Here is a 22636-nt window from a genome sequence, read left to right on the forward strand (position 1 = left end):
AATGGAGGTCTGAGGTTGTTTGGCTCAGGAGGCAACAAACGTATGCTCTCTCCTTCAAACAGTATCGAACTTCCACCTGAATCCAACAGCAGCAAAAAAGAGTCAAAGAAGAAGAGGACAGAGATGTGGGATGTGCTGACAAGGCAACAATTGTCACATGTAATCAGGAGCTCTCACAGGAAACTCAAACTGTGCTTACCAGCAGTTTCTTCCACTGTGTCAAACGTGGGACTAACTTTCCCCAGTCGGCTGTCCAGTACCTGTAACAGCTGGTGCGATTTGAACTATATCAACCAAATCCTTCTGCTCTAGATGACCAGAAGCCTTCAGTGTATTCATCATGGTCCCAAGTAGTTACAATCCGAACCCACCTGGGCCTCTCCAGCAAGGACAGCTCTCTCCCCTATTGCACTGCAAAGCAGAGACTCAGTCCCTCTATATACACTGTTTCTCCCATGGCAGTGTCTGAGTCAATGGACCAAGAGGAGAACAAAACCTCCTGCTCCACAGAGGTAATAACATTGACACACTTGGATTAATTCTGTAAAACTCAACCAGCATCTTTTAATTCATACAAATTATAGTAACTATTCAAATTTAAAATAATAAGCTCATTTTGAGCTTTGAGGTTGGAATTCCATACGAATGTGAGTTACTAAGGTATTAAACTTGAGAATGTGGCCTTGTAACACACCAATGGAGGCCAAAAAATATATAAGAATTTTGCTATAAATGCTATAAAGCCTATCTTTCAATGAGATTTTCTGATTTTTGTCTCCCGGGCATACTGGAGCAGGGTTTGGTGAATTTGCCCATGTTTCTTTTGAGTGTAGGTTGAAAACAGCAGGTCGGGCTGCAGGGCCAAGAGAAAAACGGGGAAGGGACTGCTGATGGCGCAATGAAAACAACTCAAGCCAAAAGACAAAGGGGAGGAGAGGATGGAAAGGAGTTACGAGGAAAAAGGATGTCCACTTCACCCATCAGAAAGAAAACCGACTACCTAAAGATTGGATCTCCGTGCAAGGGTAAGAAGAACCTGAATCAACTTTATTTAAAAAGGAATAGCTCATGATAGCTCAATGTTTTTTTTTTTTTTTTTTTTAATATTTCTTTTAATTGTGTGTTGGGGGTTTATTTGGTGAAACATGACTTCTGTTACAAATATTTTTGTATGTATCTACTGTTATTTATGTCTTTATAATAGCGTTTCCCAGTGTTTGTATAATTTACCGTATGCAACACCTGGCAAAGTGCTTGGTCCACCCTCGTGGTTCAGTTTTGCTCTCTTCATTTATCCTTTCACTCACAAAATGTCACTTGTACAGACAAGTTTATTGTGGTTTAGACCAGAGATAGCAGCAGAGATAGCAGCAAAGGGACAGGGCAGTGCAGAGCTGTACCATCTGTGTATGACTGCTTTTTGGTTCTCGTGTACGACTGCAAACCAATTCCGCGGTCTGACTCATATTGATGCTCTTCCTAGATTTTTACAAGGATTGAATCATTCTCACACCTTTTTTGTGCTTTCTCTGAGCCTGTTTGAAGAACTAATGGAAAAATTCTTAATCTGCTGGAGACAATACATTTAACAAGCTAAAGACAGCGTAGGCCTCATAGATACATAAATCACAGATATTTTCCTCACAAACAAATGTTAAATGGTTTGGAAAATTGCCATTTGAAAGTTTGTTTTGATCTCAACTTTTAATACTGGGTTTGTTGACAATATCGAAAAACATTGCATTGTGAGATGTGGACAGAGGTGTTAAAGAGTACTTATATCTCCTACTCAAGTAGGAAGTACTGTTACCCTGATTGAAAATTGTCAAATGTAAAAGTACATGTAAGTCATACATAAAATGTACAAGTAAAAAAGTAGCTCAATTAAATAGTACTCAAAGTAAAAGTTACTAGTTACTTTCACCCCCTCTGTTTATTTTTGGTAATAAATCTTGCCACGGTTTCCTTGCATCCAGTAAACATCTCATGTATAAACGTAAAAAGGAAGAGACCCAAATGTTGCACAATTTGAACTTCATTTATTTTCCACAAATGCATCTGTATAAAATAAAAGGTTGTCAAAATCTACAGTTCTTTTTTTTAATTTATTTTTTAAAATAAAACAATTCATTCAATTCAAAATAAAAATACAATTCTACATTTATGAACTGAGAAAACTAACTGAGAAAATAACCTCCATTCAATGCTGTTTTGACACCTTACATTACGTTTGATCTGATTGGTCGCCTATGAAGTAATGCATTTGATTATTGTCTGGTTAATCGTAAATTTGATTTTAATTGCATGAAAAAAACTTCTATATGTTAAGTAAGTGACATATAGAAAGGCCATTAGCTGTTATGACTAAGTTTATAAAGTTTTGGTTGGTGCACCATATGCTATAATACCAGTGTGCATCTAAGAACATTTTTGTCTTCTCCAATATTTACTTCTTCCGCGCTTAGCTATAGCACATGCTCTATTGCAGTGGTTTCTCAAAACTTTTTTGGCTCTTATTTCTCTTTTGGCTCTTTTTTGGCTCTTATTTCTAAATTCAAGTACACCCTTGTCCGACTGCAACATTTTGCTCAGAATTTTGGTGAAAAAAAACAACTATAGATCATAATGATGGAATGAATGAGTGATAACACACAAGTTGAATAGAATCTAATTTTGTAATAAGTGAAATAAAACAGTATTCCAGTGCCGCCTGAATATTTAGTATTCATTTCATCATTTACAGTCATCTCCTTCTGATGTGGAAAACCAAGGACTGATCCTTGATTTTTCAGTTCATGTTCTAATCAAGATCATGTTCTATTGCCACTTTGGATGTTTTTAGTATAGTTTATGTGTTTTGTTGGTATATGTAAATTATTATATCTCAGTGTGTATGTTTTTGTTGTCATTTTGGTTTAATTTTGTTATTGTTTATCTGTTCTTTTTATTATTCAGTATATTTTTCTCTTGTTTTGTGTTTTGGTATTATTAAAATTATTATATCTCAGTGTGTTTTGGTGGTCATTTTGGTTGTTTATATGGTTTTGTATGTTTCTCTGTTATTTTGGTGTATTTTGTAGGGATCTTTTCTCTCAATTTATTGTGTGTCTTTGTTGTCGTTTTGTGTGTTGCTGGTAATGGTAAATATCTTTCTCTCTTAGTGTGATAGTTTTTGTGTATTTGGTTGTTGTTTGTCTGTTTTTTTTTTATTATTCAATATTTTTTTTCTCTTGTTTTGTGTGCATTTGTTGTGAGTTGCTGGTAATATTCAGTGTGATTATAATTTTAACTAAAAATAAACATTATAAAACACCATATTTTAAATGCTTTCATTACTAATGTTCCTCTCTCTCTCGTCTCAAGTGCCCCCCTGTAGTGCCATCACGTTCCTCTAATTTGAGAAACATTGCTCCATTGGTCAGACCACAGACCCTTCATCGCCCATATACTGTACCTATTTATATATATCTCATATACCTATACCTATTATCATCTATAAGCAGTGGCTGTTCACTACTGTTTCCCTTCTTCAACAGTTCTGATCAATATGGGGACCGAGGGCAACAAACTAGGTCTGATGTAAACATCCATCCACCATAAGCTTTCACTAACACACATCGCAGCCAGAATCAGTCCTGATGATTGAATAAGGGTTATTTCACTTCACCTGTCAGTGGACATAAATATATGTCCACTGTGTGTTTGTGTGTGCCAATGTGGGTGAGTAAGTGCAGATTTCATTCGGTTTGAAAGAAATCATACAAGGCCGCCATTAAGTTACCCACTCTGTTTATCAAGTCTGCAGTGAAAATAGAGGGAAAACAGCCGATGATATCCGGAACTGTTGTTTGTTGTATGAACGTGTTTTCCTTTTTCGTGTTATTTGGAACAGCAGCTGCTTTGGGCCTGGGTTTCCCTCCATCTTTGACCTGTTTTTATTGGCCGGCTGCAGCTAAATGGCTGGGACCTAATGCTGCATGGTAGGCAGGGTCTTGTTTGGACTCAGTGGTAGTGAAGAGGTTTTTCAGGCAGTTGGAGGGTGGGAGCCTGGTTTTAGTTTATGAAAGCTGCTCTGTTGAAGCTGAAGTAGGCAAAGCTGAGGGTCCCCTTTAGTGCATGTGGAGGGGTGGAACCCCCGGACACCAGCTGCCTCAGTGTGAGCTTCCTGTATAGGAAGGGTAAAACAGATTGCACACTTCCACTGGGCAGATAAATAAAGCCACTAACAGAGCTTCTTACTTGCACTGAAGAGCCCTGCCGTCTGTCCTTCTGTGTTTTCATCCTCACAATGGCCATTCCTGTCATCCTGAGAGCAGCAGCATCAACAACAGGTTTATTGAAACTAAACAATTCAATATAGAACAATATCTGGGAAAAACATCTTCCATTACGTTAACATGTCTCCCATTTCTATAAAAGACTCATCAGACTTTTATACTTATAATATTAAGGAGAAATAGGAATTGGAATCTAATACCGTAATACAGACATGGGCTCTCGGTTTAATTTTGTGTGGCCCCCAAATCAAATCCCATAAATTGTATTTCAAGAAGTTGGAAGGAATATAAAGCCAAAACAATACACAAAATAACTCTGATGCACACAAATCGACAGCAAAATGCACAAAGTACACAACAAATTCCAAAAATACACAAATGGACTTGTATAACATAAAAAGACAATAAAGACAGACACAACAACCACTTAAAACAAAATGACTACAAAAACACAAAAAGAAACAACACAGCTCCCAAAGACACACAAACTGCAAAAATGACAGGAAAATACATAAAACAACAATGCATAAAGTGACCCCAAAAACGCACAAATCGACAACAAAAATGCAGAAAATGACAGAAGAATACACAAAAAATAACAAAGTTGTAGTTTTGTCTGTTAATGGAGTAATTATGCATAGTCCCCCCCCCCCCCCCCCCCCTTCCCCGTCATTTTAGTGATTTTTGTCATTTTGCATAATTTTTGTAATGTGTTTTTCTGTAAGCGTTTTGGTGTATTTTTGTCGATGTTTTGTATTATTCTGGAGTCATTTTGAGTATTTTTATAAAAAGTAAAAAGGCGAAATTGAGAAAATTATGAAAAGAGATACCCCCTCAAATATACTGTTTGACTTATATCGGGGTCATACCGGTTGCCAAGATAAATGTAACGGCAAAATGGAAGAATGTTATATCATCGAGCATTGCTGAAGTAATGATATCTCTACTGTTGATGTAAGAGACTTAGCTCTTACTATCTTTTTTTACTTAGAGACTAACATCTGTTCCCCCTACATCTGTGTGTTTTAAGAAAAAGTACAAAAATGACAACACGTGCAGAGTTTATGGAAGCCATAGCGATGACACCTACTTTGAGTGGTCTTGGATGAGTTTAATACAAAAGTCTGTAATGTTATAGATGTGGTGGCTCCAATAAAAAGTATGAGTAAACCAAACACACAGAAAACACCATGGAGGAGGACTGAGATAATGCAGAATTTGAAATCTGATTGTAGAAGAGCTGAGCGTAAATGGAGAACAACAAAACTCCAAATTAATTCAGAACTGTACAAAATAAGTCTGTGTAAATTCAATGATGGTTTGTTCAAAGCAAGGCAGCAATACTTAATAGTTACTGAAATTATTGCTAGAAATGTCAACAACTCTCACACATAGTTTTCTGTAATTGAAAAGCTCACAACCCCCCCCCCCCACCAGATCAGATAGCTCCTGAATTACTGTCACTGGAAAATGCAATGAATTTGCTGTATATTTCAATGAAAAAATACAACCAATAAGGTCTGTTTAAAAAAGAGATCACTGGATGCCTCTATACTGGCTAACTATAGACCAATCAGCAACCTTCCATTCATGGCCAAGATCATTGGGAAGGTGGTCTTCAACCAACTGAGTCAATTCTTAATATTCAACAAAATATTTGTTGTATCTGTTCTCATTCTATTGGATCTAAGTGCTGCATTTGACACTGTAGATCATACAATTTTGTTGCACAGATAGCAAATATGGGTTGGACTAAATGGAACAGTAATGCAATGGTTTAAGTCCTACTTGGAATAGCAAAGTTATTTTGTAAGCAAACTTTGAATCTGACAGATTACCAATGTCCCGTGGGGTTCCTCAGGGCTCTGTTCTTGGACCCGTTATGTTTAGCCTTTATATGCTTCCTTTAGGACAAATTTTAAAAAACTGTAATGAGACACAACTATATCTGTCACTGAACCCAGATGACTATCGTCCCATTGAGGTGTTGTGTGACTGCTTAGAAAAAGTAAACTGCTGGATGAGTGAAAACTTCCTTCAACTAAATCATGACAAGATGGAGGTGATTGTCTTTGGTAACAAGGAAAAGAGGACTGCTGTCAGCAAGTATCTTGAGTGTCGATCTTTAAAAGCTAAAGACCAAGTCAAAAACCTTGGTGTTCTGATTGACTCAGATCTGACATTCAGCATTCAGATCAAATCTATCACAAAAACAGCCTTCTACCACCTAAAGAACATCTCCAGAGTGAAAGGTTTAATGACTCGGAAAGATCAGGAGAAACTGGTCCATGCTTTTATCTCCAGCAGACTGGACTAATATAATGGTCTATATCAAACAGCTACAACTGATTCAGAACGCTGCAGCTCGGGTTTTAACCAGAAAAAAGGGGTCAGAACACATTACTCCAGTTTTAAAGTCGTTACACACAACAGCAATTACAACACAAAACAACACACACAGGCTCCGTCAGCCTCAGAATAGACTTTAAAGTTCTGCTGCTGGTGAAGCATGTGTGAATCAGTGAGATGTTGGTCAAGTCTGAACCCAGTAGGTCTCTCAGATCTATGACACAGGTCAGATAGTGGAGCCCAGAGTTCACAGTAAACATGGTGATGCTGCTTTTAGTTGTTATGCTGCAAAGAAGTGGAACAAACTGCCTGCAGAGCTGAGTCAGCATCCAATGTGTTTTTTTTACTTTTTTCTCTACTGTGTATTATTGAGAGGGAGATTTTTGGTTATGTTTGTTGATATATTTTTTATTGTTTTTACTGATGATTTTTGCTGCTGTTTTTAAGGTTCTTATTGATTTTAAGCTGTTTTAAGCTTTTTGATCATGTAAAGTACATTGAGTTGCCTTGTGTATGAAATGTGCTATAAGGCAAAAATGTTGCCTTGCCTCACCTTAGTGGAAGCAGAGGTCCAGACAGGTGTATCTTTTGAAAAAATGACTGCACCGTTACAGCTGAAAATGGACCTCTTTGGAAATACCTGATAATGTTGCTTGGCTTGTTGAGGTTGTACTTTGAGTGATGGATAAGGTCCCGTTTTACCGTTTATTGGTTTATTCGGCTAAATAGACTGTATGTATACAACCTATTTTGTACCTTTTTTTTTCCCTTTGTTTTGCATCAGTGTTTCTCAATGGGAGTACGTGATGGCACTACAGGGGTACTTGAGAGAAAGAGAAAATACACAAGATCACTAGAAAATACACAAAAATAACAGAGAAACATACAAATGACACAAACAACAAAAACACACTGAGAGAAAATTTAATCCATTAGAATTTTATTTAATACCAACAACACACAAAAACGACAACAAAACACACAAATAAGAGAAAAATACTGAATATAAAGAGAACAGACAAACAACAAAATACACTAAAAAACACAAAATTACACCAAAAACACGCAAAATGACACTAAAACACACAAAATTATGATCTGATTAGAACATGAACTGAAAATACATAAGTCAGTCTTGGTCCCACATCAGGAGAGCGATGACCATAAATGATAAAAATCTATAGAAATAAATCTGTTAAGGTGGCACTAATAATGTTTCGTTCCTCTTAATTACAAAATGAGATTCCTTAAAATGTGCTTTCACTAATTCATTCCAGCATTATGCTCTATAGTTTTTATTTCACAAATTCTGAGCAAAATGTTGTAGTCGGATAAAGGGGTACTTGGATTTAAAAATAAGAAAGGGGGTAAATTAGAGAACCACTATTTTATATCACTGATAAGTTCTATTTTCTGGAAAAAATCTAATAAAAAGTTTCTAAATAAAAAGTTCTAAAAAAAAAAAACTAAACAAAAAATCGGCTTTCCTCAGCAGCAGCCCAAATGAGGGGTACAGTTTGGTGTGTGATGGAGTTGAAGAGAAAAACCAGTGTGAAATCACCAGTGTGGGCTCCACAGACTCACCTCCATGTGGCTGCTGGAGCCTTTGAAAGCTGCTGGTATGAACTAATGGAAGCATTGGTGTTGATTTCTAAATCAAAACTTATAGTTTGACAGGTCAACACTCGAACAATGTCCTTTTTTTCAGGGAGCACTCCAGCAGAACATCAAGAGGAACTCAGAAAAGACATCAGCCATCAACCAGACAACACACATGATGGTACCAATGTCAACCTATTATGAACTGATGAAGTGTTTCTTAATTGATTTAAGAGTATTTACATCCAAAAGAGGTGAACTAAAATAATAATAAAAAAATAAATAAAAAATCAATTTTAATATCCATTGGTTCATCCTGGGTGTTGCTGTCTAAGTAGACGTAGTTTTACTTTTAAGGGACGTGTTGAAAGCAGAACATTGTCTATCTGAGTGAACTCACAGAATTTTTACAGCATAAGGGAATCGCATGGAAAATTTTTAATTTATAACACTGAGTGCCAAATTTATTAAAGTAAAGTTAAAGTTGTTTTTTTTTTTCAAGCTAAAAGTTATAATAATAATAATGCATCAGTTTTTATATAGCGCTTTATCATAGACACTCAAAGTCGCTTTACAGAATTAAGGCATTATTCTTTCACTCCACACACTTAGTGGTGGTAAACTACTATTGTAGCCACAGCTGCCCTGGGCAGACTGATGGAAGCGAGGCTGCCATAGTGCGCCATCGGCCCCCAACAACCACCAACACTCACTCACACACTACATTCATACTAGGCAATGTAGGTGAAGTGCCTTGCCCAAGGGCACAATGACAAATACCACTGGGTGACTGCCACCCCACTGTGGCACCTGGAATTCTCAGTGGTCTCCCATCCAACTACTAACCAGGCCCAGACCTGCTTAGCTTCCGAGATCTAACGGATCGGGCATGACAGGCTGGATGTTGAATAGATGAAGGTGATGATGAATGGAGTTTAGAGAGTTACTCATGCTTGATAGGTCCTCCACTAATAATACTCACACACCCTGTAGAGACAAGGAATAACTTTTTATTCAAAAGACTGAATCCAAGACGTGCTTTTCAAATTTAAATGAGATATTATGTAGAACCTGTAGTAATATTGGAATAAAAACACACACGCACACGTGGAGAATGCACATACACACACGCCGAGTAAGCATACAGTAGAGCTTTAATAGTGCCGGAAAAAGAAAACCTGAGCCCAGCCTGAGAGAACATGACCCGAACCCGTCCGACACGAATGAAGCCGATGTCTCTTGAAGCCAGAACTCGTTTCAACCAGACGGTATTCACATTCGTGCGCGCACATGTAGAATGATCTGTTGTGAGTGAGAAACATGACGAGCAGCTTCATGTGCCGTTACACACTCCGTCTGGTTGAAGCTGCACTGTTTTTATTGGACGTTAATTACGATTACACATGCAACATCGGAGGCAGCTAAGTGGTAACAGGGGTCCTCGGGGTCGTCAGGTAAAGATGGAAGCATCCGAGGAAGTCGCCTGTATTAAAAAGATGGATGTGGTTCTGGGTTTTGCAGATTAAAAAGAGAGTTAAAACAACCCGTGCACACCTGGAAGTCCCTTTTGTGCAACACTTATTACAACGATGCTGATTAATAAACGAAAAAAAAAACATAAAATCTCCCCTACGTTGCTGAAAACGGAGCGTAGGGGTGCCATTGCTCCATAATGGAGCAAATTACAACGTCGGGGGCCCCTACGCTCAACAACGCTGGCGAGAACCCTGGAGTTTGTCAGAGGTGTTCCATGTATGCTCCAGGTCAATGTTCATATACACTGCAAAGCTCTGTCCAATTAGTTGTATAACATTGGTTAAATTGCCGAAAACCTTTCAGATTTTCATCCTGTCGCATCATTGTAAATGAACCATCTTCATTAGCATCCATACATGCCCGCACCAATGCACCAACACAAGCTTCACTCACCAAAACCTTTCCAACTAATCTTTGCTTTTCTATTTTTAAGGCTCATCAATTTCTCATTTGTTCTGGACATCATCATTGAAATTATAATTTTGCATTCATAACGTGTAAGAAAGTCATTGAAGTTAAACAAAGTGTTAAGATATTCCTTTTTCTGTCCTAGGAGGCCGTGATAGACAATCTGTGCATCATCATCAACAACAAGACCTTCAATCTCTTCACGTGGAAGGAGATGCAGATCATGACGATGATAACATAAACATAAAGTCTATCGCTGATGATGAAGACAGCAAGATCACAGTGGCTCAGGGATCTCAGATGGAAAGGGAAAAAGGCCACTTGGGAAATCCGCAAGGCGAGCACAGCCACAAACCGAAGGATTCTACCACCAGGATGTCAGCCAGTGCGAGGAGGACCATGTTCGCCCGCAGACACTATGACGCGTCGACGTTGTTGCCCTCTAGAGGCTCGCGCTCTCCATGTGCTGAATCCATGGCTCCAAGAAGGGAGACGTCTCCACCAGCTAGCCCATCACCTAGCCATTCCCCTGCTCCCACATCGTCCATCTCACCATCTGGTTGTCATGTCTCATCTGAGCCTCAGAGACCAGCCTCTCCAGTCATGGTTCAGTCTCTGGGGCTGGGCTCCTCTGGGCCTCGAGGCTCCCTAGCAGACGTTCCTGCTGAGTGTCAAACGTGTTTCCATCTGAGGGACCGACCGACTACAGCCAGACTGGTGAGTGCTTTCACAAATATCTCGATAAGCAACTCGGGCTAAACGATTTTGGAAAATAATCTAATTGCAATTTTTTTTCCCTCAATATTGCAATTATTTTTTCAAGGTTCTCTTCTCATGCATTTTTCAACAAACATAATCAATGTATTGTGTTCTAATAAAAGATATATGTATTTTACATAAATTATTCTTTCTTATAGGCTACACTTATGTTAAGATAAAGGAAAATGAAGCATTAATTAATATTAAAGACAGTTTATTTATATACTTCAATTACAGTTATGGCAAATGGACTTGATTGATATAGCGCTTTATCCCCACACTGAAGTAGTTTGAAAGCACTTTACAATATCAGTTCATTCACCCATTCACTGACCAATGGGATTGAGCTGCCATGCAAGGCGCTGGTCAACTACTGGGAGCAATTTAGGGTCCATTGTCTTGCCCAAGGACACTTCGACACATAGACCGGTATAGACTGGGATCGAACCTCCAACCTCTTACTTAGAAAACAACCCCTCTACTTACAGTCTTGTAAGCATTCACCATGACAACGTAACACAATTCTCCCAAACAGAATTAAAAACTAAACTAAAGGAAAAGTAAGGAGAACAAATATGTACAAATTGCACATATTTTAGGTCAATAAAAGTCACAATAAACACAAAATAAACAAGTGTATTATTAAACCGTAAAAAGGAAAACACTAATAAAATTATTATATTCTTTCAATAACAGCAGCACACAACACACTAAACTTATTGATCACATCACAGTGAAATTATTTCCTCCGCGTTTCACCCATATCCCCTCACAGATAACAGCGGCTGCCACAACACTGTAGGCAGTACAGGGCAGCTTTGGTCAGGGCGATGGCCGGGGCGAGACCGTCGTGGACGCCCATACAACCCCACGAGCGCGCCCGCGGCGAGTCCGTCGTGGTCCTCAGAGCGGGCCGAGAGATGCGTCATTGCGGGGTAGCGCAGCATCTTCTTTTTTACAGCCAAAATAATTCCACATACAGTAACTGATGCGCTGCTCCTCTTTGATTCTAAACTTTGTGCTGTGTCGGCGTCTGTCGAGCCTGAGGCCGTTGAGCAACAGGTTAAAGCAGCGTTTACACCTCCAAAGCTTGCTTTGCTTTGCGCTGCTCCGCTCGTAAGTCACGTGGCCAGAATTTTTTTTTTTTCAAAATTGCAGCCTTTGTGTTTTTGTTTATCATATTGCGATTTTATCCCAAATGCAATTAATCGTTCAGCCATATACGCAACCTTGCAATCCGTCTCCCGGCCTTTGTTCACTTCTGCACTTTAATCACAATGTTTTTCCTTTGTAGAAGCTTACCACTGGTTCTGGCTTTTGTTTGAGCCTCAGATAGTTGCTCGTCTGTGACTTGATACACGTCTGTTAGTGTAGCCATGTCTAAATAAACCTGTTTGGGCTCACAGAGCCAATCTTGTTTGGCTACGTTTAATCCCAGACAGTCAACACGGTGGGCAAATATAGATAGGCTGGTACATTTGTGGTTATTTCAAAGTCACACATTTATTGGAAAGGGAAGGAAAGGCAGCTCTCTTGTTTAATATCAGTCCATACAGAGCCGGTTGCTCTAAAAGCTTAAAATATTGCAGGAGAGCTCTCAAATAGTAACAACTTGTTTTTCCAGGGAAGCCGCTGATAAAATGAGAATCTGGTTGACAGTTAAATACCAAAGATTGGAACCACATTTGAACAAGAACAACATGGGTGAATGTCTTAGCTCAACCTATTTAAAAATGACCAGAAAATACTTGTCAACTTTTGGCCAGTTTGTTGAAAAAAAACCTCAGCGTTTCACCACGGGTCTCTTGGGATCCTCTTTTGACAGCACAAAAAGTCACACGTAAGGAGGAAGAAGTCCAACGAAGGTGTTATTTGATATTTGGCGATCTAAAGTTAAATTCACACCTACTATACTACAAAAAACAGCAACTATTAAACACCAGTCATTTACCAGTTTTACCCACACCAAATCAAGTGAGATTTGAGAAAAACATTGTATGTTTTTAAATTCTAAAAGACATGGTAATAGTAATTCCTGAACTGAGGTTTACATGGAAAACCAGTTTGTTCGGCTTTAGTTAATTCCACTTTAGGTCTTGGGGTTGGGAAGGGCTCTAATTGGACAGGGGGCAAACACGACGTGTCACGACTATTGGAAAAAACACAACAAACATTTTTATTGTTGGCTGTAACACAGAAGACCACACATGAGAACTGTTTTTACCTTTATTTTGATTGTAGTTTTGAAGCAACAGCTGGACAATAACACACTTTGGTCCACAGAGCGGAAGAGAGATACGACCTAATCACCAGAAATAAATCCCAGTAAAACTCTGGAAAACAATAACCAGGAATAAACAGTTGCTTCCTGGTAAAGATAGTAGCTCTAACAACCAAATGATTAACTTGGTGATATTACAGCCTGTGTATCAGTATTGGGACGCATTGATTCCGTCTCCGGGTCTTAGTATCACCCGTCCAATGAAGCCGTTCCGTTTACTGATCTCCATGTGTGTAATAAGTCCATATGTCTGTGTTAATGTCCGCGTGTTTATGCCTCCATTCATTCCCCTTTTTTCATTATATCCATGTCTTTTAAGGCTCTTATTAAATAGTATCGGCTCTATTCCTGGCGGCCATGTTTGATTATGTCGTCACCCAGCGCGTCATCGCCGCAAGTCGCGCACGCGCAAAACGACTGGAATTAACTTAAAGCAGAATTAAGTGTTGTTAACTGTTTACAAGAAAGAGGAAGTATTTAATTCAGATTTAAAAACAGAATAAACCAGCCAAATAATTCGGAATTAAGTTTAATCCGGAATTAAATTAGCAATAGGAATTAAGTGTTTACAAGGTCAGGTTAAGGAAGAATTAACTTTTATTCTGCTTTAAAGAGGAATTAAAGCTCCCATGTAAATGCGGCCGCTATAGAAGAAAAAACCATTAAACTGCTTTATCTGATTATATAATGGTTAGATATGGACATGTGGTTACAGAGGTGATGTTAGAATGTGGTCAGTCGAAAAGCTCTACCTGTATGGTATAAAACTATGCCATATGTTGCATACCAAGATACAGCACACAATACACAGTTTGTTTATACTGTGTAATAATTGTTATTTGTGAGTATATATGAATAGTAAATAAATAAATGTAAATCAAAAACAGTGGCACCATCGCCCTATAACACACCATTCTATGTGTTTAAGTACTGATATATCCTACTCAAGTAGAAGTACTGCTACTTGATTGAAATTGTACACAAGTGCAAGTAAGTCATACATAAAATACTCAAGTACAAGTAAAAAGTAGCCTAATTAAATAGTACTCAAAGTAAAAGTTACTAGTTACTTTCACCCCCCATGTTTATTTTTGCTAATAAATGTTGCCACGGTTACCTTACATACAGTAAACATCTCATGTAGAAACCTAAAAAGGAAGAGATCAGATCTTGCACAATTCAAACTAATTTCCACAAAGGCGTCTGAATAAAATAAAGGGTTTGTCAAATGTACAATTGTTTATTATTTATATATTATAAGAAATTAGATGATAGATGTGTTTTTAGTGTATTTTACAGCTGATTTAGGACCCGTTAGCATAAGAGATGCTAACATAAAGCTAACACAAGAGGAAGGTTAACTTTTATTAGGTTTTTTATTTCAGGCTCAGTAATTGAGAACGTAATTGTAATTTACTTTCTGAGGATAAAAAACAGTTGTATGTTAATTGTAATTGAAAAAAATGCTGGTCACTGTAATCGTAATTGAATATGGGTAATTGAACATGGGTAATTGAACATGGGTAATTGAACATGGGTAATTGAACATGGGTAATTGAACATGGGTAATTGAAAATGTAACGTTATTCAGGTGATTTTTTCATTCTTCCAGCCTATGGAGGACAACCACATCTCCTCTAATGCTTCGCGACCTCGAGGTTCCCACGTGCTGAGTCACCTCCCTCTGCACTCGCAGCAGCCGAGCAGAGCCCTGAGCCTCCTGATTCCCATCGGAGGAATTCACATGATCCAACCGCGCTCCACCCTCCCTCTGTACAACCTGAGGAGCAGTTCCACAGCAGCCCGCTGCCACCTCAGCGCCCCCTCGTCACACTGACGTCACCCTCCAGCCACGCACACCCCGAGGCTCGGCCGCACACACCCAGCCCAGATTGTTTTGGCAATCAGCAACCGTCAAGTCCGACAAAATGGCCAACAGAGCCCGAGCTGAGCACAGTCGCACCTGATTCTCAAAGTAACCAAGGCCAAAAAGAGGCTCCGCCTACCCAGACTCAGCTCTGATAGGAGGCGGAGCCCGAAGGGACAGTGCAAACAGACTTAGAGACCAGTGTGGAGACATTTGAGCCCACGACGAGAGCACTTGAACACCGCTTCTGAATGACGCTGTTATGTAATATACGAATAATATATATATATAAACACTATGTTAGATATGCAGTATGTTTTGTAAATCTTTTTTACCCTCTTGTTCGATGTCATCGGTGTTTTTATTTATATGCTATTATGCAAATTCTGTACTATATGCAAAAGCAGCTGGAATGAAAATAGACAAAGTTTTTATCGGTTTCCCTATCAGCCCTGTTTACAGCTCTAATATATGATCGCTGTGTTATTGTACTGTATTACCAAGATGAATATAGAAAGGTACCACACATATTTATTCAACCCAACCAGTATTTTGAAGTGCAATTTTATGTCACCATTGTGGTTTGAAAATATCATTCTTAAAGACTGTGATGATGATGATGATGACGATGGTGGTGATGATGATGACATATTCTTAGTCCTTTTCTTTCTTGTTGCTGTTGTTGTCTTTGTGTTAACGAAGCAGGGTAATGATCTACGATTCTTCAAGTTCAGTGGAGACATTTGGTCTGCACTGATGAACCATTTGATATCCCGTGGAAACACCTTTCAGCTTTTCACCATGGTAGCTACACTACTGTTTTTGTTTCATAAACAAATGCAGGTATTTTTTGTGTTGTTGCTTTTATAACTGATACAGTCACTGTCATTTTCATGTTTACCATTAAACGGTCCATTTTTACAGATTTCTATCAAACCCTGTGGAGCGTGTGTTGATTGGGAAGCGGATTTTGTTCTTTTCTACAGCCAATCAAATCTAAACAACTGGCAGAAGGTGTGGAGACGAGTAGAGACGAATGGAACACAAAGATACTGTAAATGGTGCAGTGTACCTCTATGGTAATATATAACTGCAAGAGTATACATGCCAAGTGGTTTCAGTTAAAGGGCATTGATAAAAAAACACATTATACACAGATATGTAGAACAAAATTGAGCTAAATAAAAAATACTCTGGGTATGACTTTTCCCCCAACACAAGTGAATATAAAATATACAATAAACAATAAGACTTTTTCCTAAAGTGTAAAAAGTGCTACTCTGCAAATAGAACACAAAAACAGAGACTGATAATTGCCAAATAATGTCATCGGGTTATTCTTAAAAAAAATGTGCATGAACTTTGCATGACAAGTTTTTTAAAACATTAAAACAGAACAGATTAAGATATAGCTCATACATTAGTTTTTTTTTTTTTTTTTTTTTTAATCAATATTAGCACGTCTTTGATTATTGACTGTCGCCTGCAGTTGGAAACGCAAACTCATTTGGTTGAGACAGATGCAGCCGAGACGGAAAGGCTTGTGTCAAAATATCGCGATACCACTTGTACCATAAACTATCTATCTTGTGACGTTTTTATATTGCAATATCCTGTTGCACGGTCAGCATTACCAGTATTTGCCTATAGACCCTTGCGACTGACGTCACGGCACATTGACCCAGCGCCATCTTGGAAGATGACGGCCCTATACGGATGCACCTGCGTGGGTGTGTTTACTTGAATAATAGTGTTATTTTTTGACATATTGAAAGCAGCCCATGTGCTAAACGTTTGTCAAAGGTCGTCTACGTTTGACCTCAATATGTCGGAGGCCACGGATTATGTTGACATTATCAGAGGCTGAGAGAAGTGGGTACAAGGAGAAACTGGGTCTGATCGGTGGGAATGACCACTACAACGTTCCTGTTGACAAATGGAATGAAGATGTCTCTTATTTCCCAGGAGTGACTTATCCTGACATTGTGAACTATCTCGGGCAAGGAAAAGCCACTCCAGGCTTGCCATTGGCTTTTGAAAATATTACAACCATTCAGGACACAGGATTTGGTTATAATTTGATTATAACCTCTCATACAAGTTTTGGCTTAACTGGTACTACTAGCACTACTAGGGAGAGTTTGTGTGTACTAGTAGTTCTACTAATACGGGTTTTTTGGTGCACTAAGGCACGAGTAGACCTTACTAGTAAAGCAAAATTGTCAACTAGTAGAATAATTTTATTTTACTAGTAGTACTAGTAAAGCTCTGGGTTTTTACTAGTAATGATACACTTAAAAGATCTCACTAGTAGACTTTTTTTTAGTCAATTAGTAGCAGTGATGTTTCGTGAGCACGAGGGTTGGGGAGGCAGGGCGTTACAAATGTCGACACCATAGACAATTTCATATGTTTCTGCTGGCAAGTGTTAATCTAACAAAATCAAGATTGTAAAACACCATTAAAGAAACATGAACAATTATTTAATATAGCCTCCATACTCTCCCAACAAGATATATCTCATGACACGGCAGCGCATTCGTTGTTTGTGTTGGAAACACAAAATGACGACAACAGCTCAGAACAGCCTCAGTGAGGAGCATCCACAAAGCCAATCCTTCCTTTTGTACCATTCACTGTGAAAAGTATGAAACATTTTCTGACTTTACCATTGCTGAAGGTCTGGTAGCTCAGGTGTTGGTCTCCCATCTTTTAAAAGCTGTTGTTTTTCCTCAAAAGAAAGTTTATTTATTGTTTCTAGTGCTGTCATCCTGACTGTAGTGTTATCCCACTCACTCGCTAGAACGTAACAGCAGCCACACTCTATCAATTCACTAATGCACTGTGAACGTACTTATAGCATTTAGCATAGCGCGGTTACGTCCAAAGGCAGCGTAGAAAGCTGCCTCTTTACAAAAATGGTTTTCATCTTGGGGAACTGATTGCGCATGCGCAAACACAAAAAAACACACTATGGGAACAGAGGCAGCGCAGCAATGTGCCTTTGGGAGAGGGTGTGGCCTCCTCCTGGCTCCTCCTCCTGCGTTACAGCGGAGTGAGACTGTGCAGCGTGTCTGCCGTACCAGGAAATAGCAATATTTAGTCATTTGGGCTATGAAAAGCACAAAATGCTGACACTTTCAAACCTATAGGTACTGCAGGCTATCGGAAATGGAAAAATAAACAATTTATATTCATATTATAATTAACTCACTCAGCTCATCATTTCAAATCCAAACGCCCAGTGCCATTGACGAGACACTCGTCATTTGCGTTTTTTTCACGGGGATTACTAGAAAACACCCTGGTGGAGGTCCCTCGTCAATATCTAAACTGTGGGGTGTTGTAGTGACCAACTGTGCCCAGAAGATAGCAGCAGTGCACCTTTAGATGAGAGATTAGCCACTGATGATACCCAGCAAAGCAGGAAGAAGCAGGAATAAGGGAGGTTATGGCGCTACAGAGTGATAATGTGAAGTATCACGCAGCTCACAACACCACATACTAACACAGAACATGTGTGGACCTGAGTAGATTATTGATAATGTTGTGATCGTGAGATAAAACCATCAACTAACCGGGCTAACCGCCAAAATACAGTAAGAAATTCATTCACCTCTGACCCAGATAGCAAAATAATAATAATTTTGCCATCAAAAGCCCGGTCTCGGTGTTTTTTTTTTTTTTAATGTTTTATACAAGGAAACAATGTTCAGATGTTAGAGTTGTCACTAAAGCAAAAAAAAAAAAACAGCTTTAAAGTCACTGACAGGGTTTTTTTTTTTAGAAAAAGGCTTTTTTCTCAGCTTTTTGCTCTGAAACTGAAGATTTGTGTAAAACTTGCTCTATTCAACGGCTGATTACAAAAGAACGAAACAAGCCAGAAACAAATGTGTTTTTTTTTGATGAAAGTAGAGGCTTCAATCTTTCAGAATCCGGTGTCAGATTTCAGATAGTCATAGTAGAAAATATTCTGTGGGTCTTTAAAAATCAGTCAAAATGCTCAAAATCGGCTGGCACTGAGGGGGGTAGAAATTCTGAAAATGGCTGGCACTGAATGAGTTAAAACAAATAATCAAAATATCAATTCACCCTTGGGTAGGCACTGCCCACCTTGCCTACCCTGACTGCACGTCACTGACTAGTCGTACTAGTAAAGCGAAAAGATTCACTAGTTAGTTCTAGTAGCCCCAATGTACAGGAAGTAGGAGGGATTAAAAGCAAACCCAGCTCCCTGATTGGTTTAAATCAAGGAGCTTGCAAATGGAAATCCTGAATTTACTTTACCCGCCTCCTTATTAGCATATGATGCTTTCTATTGACACTTTTTATATCACTCGTAGAGTCTAATCGTGCACTAGGAAACCAAACCAGAGTAGACATAGTCCAAATTTCAGCACTAGTACTATGATTGATATGTCTGATATAATGCTGACTCTAATGCTTTAACAGCTTTCTATACGTCACACTGTTCTTCTTCTGTGGTATTGTATCATTAGCTCAGGTCTGTTTCCCAGAGATGAAGTATGTGCTTTTAACCACTAGGTGGCAGAAGACTGCAGCTGAAAAGGAAATCTGGCCTCTGCTGAGAGCGATGACGTCATCCACTGAAGGTTTGCAGTGTTTGTTAATCCAGATAAAGGAAATGCAGTATAAAATAATCAATAATATCTATCCCACGACGTCTTACATTTCAAAGTTTGCTGAGATAAGTAATATTTATTTTTGCAAAACAACTGAAGTCAATATACTGAATTTATTTTATGAATGTCCAGTAATTGAACTGTTGTGGAAGATATGGAACTATTTAAAGATTAGAATTCTGACTGCATTGTCACCTATTTAATCTAGACTGATTTAGATTATTTTCATTTCCTTTATACAATACAATGCCTCTTTATTCATTTATTTATTTATTCTGTCTCTATTGTTGTTGTTTATTATGTCACGTTCTATGTACTTATTTTTTTTTTTTTACTATTACCGAGAAGCATGAATGCACTATGCTCTCTTAAATAAATAAATAAATAAACATATATATATATAATATATATATATATATATATAATTATATATATATATATATATATATGAGGTGGTAACGGATCAGACAGTTAAAGAGTAATTGTGCTGCCATTAATCTTGTGTTTATAATGCAGATTTAATAATAGTGCACTTCGAAACTCAACGTTCAGAGTAATTAAATAGATCGTTTATACTCAAAGTTATTGGAAAAGTTCTACTAACTTGTGGTCAAGTTGGTGTAACGTGTTCTTCCTTTTTGAGCAACTGTAATACTAATATTTTTTGAGTAAATGGAACTACATTTGTTTATATGCTAGCATAATTTTACTTAACTGCACTTAAAACAATTTAAGTGCAGTTTATTATAATTAAGTAATTACATGCTGAGAGTGATAAAGTTATTTCCGTTGTTTCAAATAGGGATTATTAAAAATGAACTTAATTCATACAGCAATTTAACTGTCATCAAAACGTACAAGTAGTCATCCAACCTTTTAAGTTCTGCAAAATTTTGACTTTTAAGTTAATCAATGTAAAATCCAGGCAATAAAATGCCTCAATTTTCTTTTGGAAGAGCGAATGGAGGCAGACATGGTAACATGTGGCCAAAAATGGGCCAAAAGTGGCAAAAACATCACGAGAGTCTGGCTGCAGACATGCACTGTCATGACCCTACCTTGCAGAACTTTCACACCTCTCAAAACGTGGCAAGGAAAGAGTGAAAAGTGACCAAAATATGTGCCAAAAGCAGTCAAGAGGGGCCAAAAAATAGGCAAATAAAGATAAATCAGATGGTATGTAATGGTAAAGAGCAAAATGTGCCAAACTATAGTGAAAAAGGGTAAAATTTGGAACAAAAAGAAGCTAAATGTAGGGAAAAAAGGGAAACAACTGGTATTTATTGGGCAAAAGTTAGCTTATTTGGAAGAAAAGGGCCCAAAAAACAATAAAAAAGGACTAAAAGTGTCAGAGATAACTTGCAAAAATTGGCAAAAAATAGAAAAAAGAAAAAAGGGCTATTTATTGACAAAAGGTAGATAAAGATAAAAAATTGGACAAACAAGTTGCAAATGGAAATAGGTAAAAAGGGGTTAAAAATGTCCCCTTTTAAGGTTTTCTGGGGAATAATAATCAAAATGAAGACATAAAAAGCCACATGTTAAGCATCACTGACTTAATAACAGCTTCTCCATGGTGTCTACTGATAATGTAGTGGACTGGTCTGGATAAGAAAATGCCAGGGCTGGCATTTTTGTCCCAGTCCACCCCTGGTGTGTGAGTTATAAAAGGTTCATGGCTGTGAAGTGAAAATAGTAATAATAAGTAGTCAGTCACAAAAACAAATGGCAACATGAAAACATATGCAGGGAAATGAGTGGTGGGATAATGATGCAAAGATATAAGATAGAACAGCTCCATCTACTCGTCAACAAATGTGGTTCTTAATCTTCAGGTCAGTCATATCAGGGCTCCATGGTGAGTCAACAACAACACATCCACATGTCAGTGGTTACTAGATGTGAGCTATCTATTCTATCCTAGAGTTTGTTGTTGATTTGGAATGAAGAATGTGGCTGCAATGACACGCCTGCATTTTTGTGTGAATGTGGTGTCGTCCCTGATTGTGTAGTGATGTCATCGAAACGCCAGGATGAGATGAGAGCATGTTTCAGTTATTTAACGTAACACTAATTCTGGTTTGAACTTCCTGCTAAATGTTAACTCCACTTTGTTTGGTTAAACAGACAACTCCATTTTTGTCCTTCAACTTCCACTTCTGCCCCTACACAATAAGAGCCCTGAATATGAACAATACAGTACATTAATAATCATAAAATAATCAAAACCAGATTAAATCAAGCGTGACCACAAACTAAATTAAAAATGACCCAAAACTCCTGCAAGTCATTGATTGCCACTCGCTAACTTTGTATTATAATGTATTGTATATACAGTATGTATATGTGTTGTTAACGTTTATCAATGTATTGTTGTTTTGTTTATTGTTGTGTTTACTTTTACTGCTTCTACTGTATATTTTATTCCATTAAAAACAAGATGAAAGCTTAAAGTTCATCAAATATTGAGGTGGGCGTTGGTGGGGGGCCTCGGGGTTGGGGTCGGCGGCGGGGTGCGCTGGTCCTCGGCTCCTTGGGGCTTTCTTAGGTGTGTGTGTGGGGGGCGGTGGCTGCATTTCGGCCTGGGGTCTCTTGGGCGTCCATAGAGGGTGAGGGGTGGCTGGGCTGCTCGGTCATGAAGGCGTGGCCTGGGGCTCCTTGGCTCCAGGTTGTTTCTCTGCCGACCTGGCTGCATCTTGGGGTCCGGGGCGGAGCCTGGTTCACAGTAGCGGTTTTAGCTCAAACATTGGTGGTGGACGCACTAGTACTGTGGGATAAAACTTGTACTGGGCTTAACCTTTGACACGTTGATCCCAAATACCAGTTTTAGGTATAACCACTCACTCCTTCCCTCTGCTCACCACCATTATACTTGAGCTGGGTGCTGTGTCACCCTCTTCAATTTCTCCACACTTGC

The 22636-nt window shown here is 38.5% G+C and overlaps 1 protein-coding gene across 1 annotated transcript; it reads left to right on the plus strand.

Annotated features, from left to right (window-relative positions):
• Nucleotides 1–971: 971 nt before the first annotated feature.
• On the plus strand, nucleotides 972–15046 carry LOC114472617 (transcription factor HIVEP2-like). Its single transcript, XM_028461933.1, has 5 exons — nucleotides 972–1025; nucleotides 8122–8245; nucleotides 8335–8406; nucleotides 10315–10886; nucleotides 14822–15046. The coding sequence occupies exons 2-5, from the start codon at nucleotides 8215–8217 to the stop codon at nucleotides 15044–15046; spliced, it is 900 nt and encodes a 299-aa protein (XP_028317734.1). The 5' UTR covers nucleotides 972–1025; nucleotides 8122–8214.
• The last annotated feature ends 7590 nt before the right edge of the window (nucleotides 15047–22636 follow it).

The sequence above is a fragment of the Gouania willdenowi genome, chromosome 11 (assembly GCF_900634775.1).
Source record: "Gouania willdenowi chromosome 11, fGouWil2.1, whole genome shotgun sequence".
NCBI classification, from domain to species: domain Eukaryota; kingdom Metazoa; phylum Chordata; class Actinopteri; order Blenniiformes; family Gobiesocidae; genus Gouania; species Gouania willdenowi.

Bases quoted from the DNA above. Each gene is read 5' to 3' on its own strand.
- LOC114472617 (XM_028461933.1), top strand. From the start codon at position 8,215: ATGTGGCTGCTGGAGCCTTTGAAAGCTGCTG. The intron at 8,407-10,314 runs GTACCAATGTCA...TTTCTGTCCTAG, and splicing joins ACCAGACAACACACATGATG to GAGGCCGTGATAGACAATCT. The intron at 10,887-14,821 runs GTGAGTGCTTTC...TCATTCTTCCAG, and splicing joins GACCGACTACAGCCAGACTG to CCTATGGAGGACAACCACAT.